Raw genomic sequence first — 7,375 nt, 5'->3', positions numbered from 1 at the left:
TGTCTGCCATTTTTCCTTCTGGTAGTGAAATCTTATATTTTCTAAAGAGGATAACTTGGTTTATCAGCACATTCTGTTAGGTCTGATGGACCCTCCTTTAATCCTGACTCTCTCATCGACTTCTTGACAACGACTGATTTACTCCACAAACTCTGATGTTGATGCCTTTCGCACTCCCCTCAGCCCTTTATACCTCAATCTCTTGCTGCCCTCTACCCCTGCACCATCCACTGCCCCGCTGTTCTCCGTAACCTATTACTCATGCATCTCCCTTTTGCCACCTGATACTCTCGCTTCCTTCCTGCCCTGCAACGCTGTATAGCCCTTGTGGCTTAGCGCTTCTTTTTTATAATAATAATAATAATAATAATCTTTTATGTCTGATGTTTACTGCCTAGTTCAGACCTGTCGAGTTTCTCTTGTTAATATTCGGTAGTAGTGTCTCTCTAGCTCTTCTTGTTGCATGTCACTGTTGTCTCTTTCACTTGACTGCACTTTTAATCAGCAACATGCAAGGTGTACTCTAGTGATGAGTGCAACAGTTGAGTGTGTTATTGAAACGTTTCGCCTCTACAGTTGGTTTCTTCAGTCAAATACAGAGGCAGCAGGTGTAGTAGCGGAGTAGAGATGTAATCAGTCCATCAGCCGTGGAGGAATAATATTTGTGGTCAGTCCCTCAGCCTGTCAGTCCCTTCAGGCTGAGGGACTGACCACCTTAAATACTATTCCTCCAAGGTTGATGCATTGAGTACATTATCTTTACTTCACTACTACACCTTCTGCCTCTGTATTTGACTGAAGAATGTATTAATGTTGGTAGAATTACCGACAATGTTGGGTAAAAGGACACAAGTGCAACTAATGTGCCATTTTATTGTGGCAACGTTTCGCTCTCCAGGAGCTTTGTCAAGCCATTACGGCTTGACAAAGCTCATATTGACTGAAGAAGCCTACTGTGTAGGTGACACGTCTCAATAATAAAGATACACAACAGTTGTCATGTCTTAGTCATCAACTGGCCGTTGTTTCTTATACCATTTTCAAATGTCGTCTGTTATTAACACGACCTGAGGTTCGTAGTCAGTGTCTCAAACATTTCCTTCCTCCAGTGACTTCAAGGGAGGTTCCTTGATGCTGGTGAGGGGCTCTTGATCTAGGGAATTGCATCTGTGCTCCAGTTCCCTGAATTCGGCCTGAATACTTTCCACCCCCACCCCTCCACAGGAGCTGTATAATCCTACTGGTTTAGCGCTCCCCCATGATAATCCTTCAATGCAGTGACATGGTATTCGTAAATAATTTCTCAAAAAACCTGCTCTTAGAAGACTGAAACTTATGACGACTCTTGTGGTCCAACTTGGAAGAAAATAACTTTTTCTCTCTTTCAAAGTGAATAAATTCTGTGTGCTTTGATATGGAAAAGAAATGAACGCGAAAGAGAAATAGCACACAAAACACAGGGATACGACTTGTTGATGATCCAAGTCGTAGCACAACGTCGTTGTAAGTTCGTTTTCTAAGTGCACGTTATTTGTGTATTAGGTAAAAAGGACACATGTACAATTAATGCGACATTTCATTGTGGCAACGTTTCGCTCTCCAGGAGTTTTGTCAAGCCGTTACCATTTAATTAACGTATTGTTGGTAATTCTATCAACAATATTATTTGTGTTCCAACTACGGTATTGTGACTTTTTATTCTTTATTTCTTGTAGTATCTCTTTCTTAATTTATTTTCTTTAAAAGCCACGTTCTTAGCCACTGTCACTTTTGAAAAAGTTCCTTCCTCCTCCTTACCTTTGTATGCCTATTTTTGACTAGTTTAAATCTGGAGTCTATGGGTTGGTTAATTGAATTCTTGGTACCAGTTTTCTTATGTTACTCAACTCGTATTTTTTCTCCTTGCCTGTTCCCTGTATTCATTTTTATTCCAGTTTATCTCTTACAATACTTCCTGAGATAAACACATTCTCTTTAAATTCGGCACTAACCCGCACTGGAGAGAGGAACCTTAGGACGACGTTCGACCATCAAGGACCATTGTTAAATTACTCAGTGGTCCAGGACGGGCCATCACGCCGCTACAAGGCTCCGCTCCTAGGTCAGAGTTTTTGGTGAGCTGTGGAAAAAGATATTTAGGTACAGTTCTGGAAAAGTGGCTTCTTCAGTCCTAATATAGAGATAACCAAGAACGAGTATATATAGTGGCAGGAGTCAGATAGTAAGCTACGAGAGAGTGGTGGTAGTAGTACAACTCTAGTGAAGTGGGTTGGGTTTGAGAAGGACCTATCAACATCATGTTACAGTGGTCTCCAGAAAGGATAATATCCTGTTGATCAGCAGTCTGGACATAGTGTAGTTCCTTCATGAGCTGTTCCAGTCACCATATTGTGACTTTCTGTTATTCAGTCTCTTCAAAATTAGACGTTCTTGTCTGCCTTTGTTATTTCCTTAATTTAGACGTAGCAACATATATTACTAACAAAACAAAGTGATCTCTCTCAGTGGGTTTAATATTACAAATAAAACAAGATAATGTCTCTTAGTGGGTTTAATATTACAAATAAAACAAGATAATGTCTCTTAGTGGGTTTATTACTAACAAAACAAGATAATGTCTCTTAGTGGGTTTAATATTACAAATAAAACAAGATAATGTCTCTTAGTGGGTTTATTACTAACAAAACAAGATAATGTCTCTTAGTGGGTTTAATTTACTGAGAATTTTCTTGTGCAAGTGTGTACATACATAACCGACAGTGTGCGAATAAGCCACACGAGCAAGACGTTGCAGGAGTCGTTTCGCCACTGGTGGCCCATTCGGGGATTAGCGTTCAAAAAGCCGCTAGTGGCGAAATGTCTTCTTCAGTAAATGTCTTGATTGTCCTGATGTCTCTTATTCCAGAGAATGTTTTAAGTGAATGTAAGGTGCAACGCTGATATTCTTTGTTCAATCTGTTAGTCTGAATGTCGGAGTTGAATGTATAGTGTTGCAAACATTGTTAATGTGAATGTTGGGTGTGTAATGTAGTAAACAATTTGTGTGAATGGTGTTGAATGTTTGGTGTTGCAAATATTGTTAGCGCGAGTGTGTAGTGTTGCAAACACTGTTAGTGTGAACGTGTAGTGTTTGGTGTTAGAGACATTGTTAATTTTAATGTTGTTGCAAGTGTACTGTTGCCACACATCAATGGACGAGAGTAGTGTGATTGTTGATGTTGCAAGTATAATGTTGCCACACATCAGTTGATGCGATCAGTGTAAATGCTTGAGTGTGTTGAGCCGTGTGTGTTGCACATCATGAGGATGCTACTCTACGCTGGTGTTTTCTTAATCATTGACACCACCCGGCCAGTCAGCCAGCCTCTGTACCTTTAGTATTTTCTATGTAATATTATACTTGGTTATAAAATCTTCAGCATTTGTTCTCACGGAACGATATTGAATGTGTGTGGGGGATTGAAGGGGTTGTGTGTGTGGGGGGATTGGAGGGGTTGTGTGTGTGGGGGGATTGAAGGGGTTGTGTGTGTGGGGGGATTGAAGGGGTTGTGTGTGTGTGGGGGGTTATATGTGTGTGTGTGTGTGTGGTTGTGTATGTATGTGTGGTTTTGTGTGTGGTGGGCTGAATGTGTGTGGGGGGGATTGAAGGGGTTGTGCGTGTGATTTTTGTGTGTGGGGGGTTAAGAGAGTGTGTTTGTGTGGGAGGGGAGGTTGTGTGTGTGTGTGTGTGTGTGTGTGTGTGTGTGTGTATGGTTGTGTGTATGTGTATAGCGTTGGTGGGTGTGGGGAAGGGATCAGGAGTGTAGGAGTGTTTGTAATCATGCGTGGTTGAACTGTGTGTGGGGGGGGTGGGGAGGTTGTGATGCTGAGGGTGTGTTATAACTCTGGTTGGTCCTCTCAGGTAGGATGGCAGGGACGGCCCTCAGCGCATGGTTCTGGAGCGAGAGCGTATGGCTGCCCCCCGGCTACACTTGGGACCTCCTGGTGCACGCTCAACATTTTAACTACCCCAAGTTCTACGATGTGTGGACCTACCCGTTTCTCATAGCCGGCGCCTTCATCTTTCTACGCTACTTCGTATTAACTCCCTTCATGTTCACTCCCCTTGCTGCTGCCTTGGGTGTCAAGGACACACGTATACGCCCACCACCGCCTAACGCCCATCTAGAGGCACTGTTCCGTCAGTATCGCAGTCATACTCCCGTGGAAGAGGTTCGCAAGGCTGCGCACACAGCAGGATGGACGGAGCGACAAGTGGAGAGATGGCTGAGGCAGCGAGCAATGTCAGCTCGAACTACCGATTTAGGCAAGTTCTGTGGCCTAGCCTGGGAGGTGCTCTATTACATGGTGTATTGTGTTTTTGGTCCACTGGTGCTGTGGGACAAGCCTTGGTTCTGGGACATCCGCCACTGTTGGTATGGTTTTCCGGAGCATGATCTTGATACAGACGTGTGGTGGTACTACATGGTGGCTCTGGGGTTCTACTGGTGCATGACAATCACTCACACCTTTCAACACCGACGCAAGGATTCTAATCAACTTTTTGTACACCATATTCTTACCATTGTGCTTATATCGTTCTCTTGGGCATGTAATTTTGTACGTATCGGGACACTGGTGTTGGTGGTTCACGAGTGTGCCGACATACCAATGCTCGTGGCCAAGATGTGTAAACTCTGTGGGAGACAAAGCTGGATGGATTCTTTATTTGTCGTGTTTTTGTTGCTGTGGCTGAGCACACGGACAGGTATATATCCGGTGTGGATTCTCAGAAGCACATTCTTCGAGGCTCACGTGATCCTCAATGTTTGGTACCCTGTGTATTATATTTTTAACGGCATGCTGCTGTCGTTGCTGCTTATACACTTAGGCTGGACCTACCTCATCCTGAGGATTGTGGTCAGAAAGCTACAGAACAAGCAGATAGATGATGTACGCTCCTCAACCGAGTATTCAGCTGACGAAAACGACGATGATTCGTGCAAAAAGGACTGATAAATGCAAAGTTAGTTTTAACATGCATTATTGCAATTTCTTCTTGATTTCCTCCTCTGCTTTCTTGCAAGAACCAAATAAATGTTTAGATATATTCATTGGCTGCATTCTGATTCCTTTGTATTTTCAGCTAGTGCCTGTTCTTATGTAATTTAAAATAGTTCCTTATGTCGAACGTACAACCATCACTAAACAAATTTTAATATTACTGAATGTACAATCTTTTGAGCAATAATAGGCTGTGAATCCATCCATGATAATCTGAAATGTTTTCCATATTGTAGGTATATCATCTAGGCACGCTTGTTCCAGTGATCTTGTCAATGTTGAATGTATCGTGAAGGTACGTGTGTCTTTCTCAGTGATCTTGTCAACGTTGAATGTATCGTGAAGGTACATGTGTCTTTCTCAATGATCTTGTCAACGTTGAATGTATCATGAAGGTACATGTGTCTTTCTCAATGATCTTGTCAACGTTGAATGTATCATGAAGGTACATGTGTCTTTCTCAATGATCTTGTCAACGTTGAATGTATCATGAAGGTACATGCGTCTTTCTCAATGATCTTGTCAAGCATTGTGTGTTGCTATCATAACGCCATGAAGGTTCGCTTCATGTAGCCTCGTCTCGGCTCTACATTAATTGACTTTTTGTCACTTGCACTTTTTAATGTTAAGAACATGCAGAACTTGTATGTTTCTCTCTCAACATATTTCGTTTACAAATTTGCTGAATGCACGTCAGGGACTGAAAGATTTGTTAGTGTTGAGCTCTTCCGAGTGTTAACCTCACATTTGTGTTAGATAATAAGAAAGAGTTCCTAGTCACCTCATCATAATAGCTTAAATGGGTGTGTAGTGGCATCTCTTGTCATGTGTATATGTGGGGCAGTGTCGCGTGGAGGCACCTGCTGGCTACCTTGATGGCACCTGGTCACACCACCTTGTTCTTCATACTTCACTTATATTCACATAATCTCTCTTTATTTAGTTCAGTTCTCTCTTGTATATGTGTCTGATTCCGTCATTTTGTGCATCACTTGTATAAGAGCACAATTAAGTTGTAAAGATACACAAGATTTTGGTCTGTTCAGCATTATGGCAGACTCCTGCAGATTGCAGTAATGTTTTCAGCTTTATTAATGATATACTCAGTCGTTTATCAACATTAACATCTGTCACCTGCGGTGAGGCAAAGTCCTGGAAGTCACACATATCTGCAGGTTCGGCAGATCTTTCTCTTGTGTTTACAGGAGCCTCATTTCAGCCTTGTTTTAAGTACGACTCTCATATTGCTTTCAAGTCCGTTTCATCTGGGTGCTCCTGAGCTATCTCATGTTGTTGAATTATTAGCCTAGGGATACACAGCAGCATCTCTGTGTCTTCTCTGCTTGTTCGGAAAAAGTAATACTCGCGTTGCAGCCTCTTACAATGGATATTCCCTCTTTCTAAACATAGAAATCAGTGTAATCATCCATATGTTATGCCACAAATACAATGTTAAGTCTTTTTCTATATAACATATCGAAAGCTGGTCTTTTCCATCCCTCAGGGGAAAGTTTTTTTTTTTTTATCCTGCCAATGGAAAATTAGTCCTTTTCTATGCCACAAATAGAAAACTAGTCTTATTCCATCCCACAAATAGAAAGCTAGTCTCCATTTCATAAATAGAAAGCTAGTTTTTTTTCCATCCCACAAATTGAAAAGTATAGTCTTTCTCCTTCCCATAAATAGAAAGCTACTTTTTGCACCATCCCACAAATAGAAAACTGTAGTCTTATTCCATCCCACATATAGAAAGTTAGTTTCCACATTCCACAAATAGGAAGCTAGTTTCTCCATCCCACAAATAGAAAGCTATAGTCTTTTTTTTGCATTCTACACTTGGAAAGTTATACACCTTTCCCAGTCACAAAGAGAAAGCTATATGAAGTAGTTTGAACTTTTCCGTCTAACAACCGTTCAGTAGCGCCAACTGTACTATCCACTGTCTTCCCAAGGCACATTTTTATTTTCAAAATTAGATACTTCACCACTTTGTGTGGCTACCCTGTTCTGTATGACATGTTTACAAGGCTAGAGAAGTAGCAGTGTTTGCCCACCACACTGGATGATTTGCCAGTCATACATCGTGATTTTTCTGTCGGCCTCATGCCACAGGATGGGTTACCAGTCATACACCGTCACACAAAATAGAGCTTCCCGTTGTATTCCATCACACAGTGATGGCATTCCTGTCAAGGTCCATCGCGCAGGATGGGTTTCCTGCCTGTACTTCACATAGTATGGGTTTTCAGAGTAATGATATATCTGTCAGCCTGAGCTGAGATATACAACTGGGGTGTCGAAGATATGGTCAGGCACTGTGCTCTACTCTCAA

At 41.8% G+C, this 7,375-nt stretch overlaps 2 protein-coding genes across 6 annotated transcripts in view; both read left to right on the top strand.

Moving 5' to 3' along the window:
• Positions 1-5,093, top strand: part of LOC128689471 (ceramide synthase 5) — a 21,103-nt gene extending 16,010 nt beyond the window's left edge. For 3 of the 4 annotated variants that reach the window (XM_053777811.1, XM_053777808.1, XM_053777810.2), the window contains exon 2: positions 3,902-5,093. In XM_053777811.1, the coding sequence (XP_053633786.1) occupies positions 3,907-4,995 (1,089 nt within the window). In that variant the 5' untranslated portion in view covers positions 3,902-3,906 and the 3' untranslated portion in view covers positions 4,996-5,093. The remainder of the gene's footprint in view (positions 1-3,901) is intronic. The other variant, XM_053777809.1, reaches the window with a different exon arrangement.
• The window catches only part of LOC128689467 (F-box/LRR-repeat protein 2), a 360,993-nt gene that overhangs the window by 140,976 nt on the left and 212,642 nt on the right, over positions 1-7,375 (top strand). The window lies entirely within an intron of this gene.

Source organism: Cherax quadricarinatus, chromosome 18 (genome assembly GCF_038502225.1).
Source record: "Cherax quadricarinatus isolate ZL_2023a chromosome 18, ASM3850222v1, whole genome shotgun sequence".
Taxonomy (NCBI): domain Eukaryota; kingdom Metazoa; phylum Arthropoda; class Malacostraca; order Decapoda; family Parastacidae; genus Cherax; species Cherax quadricarinatus.
Note: the sequence above shows the minus strand (reverse complement) of the source record. Positions and strands in the feature narration are given on the sequence as shown.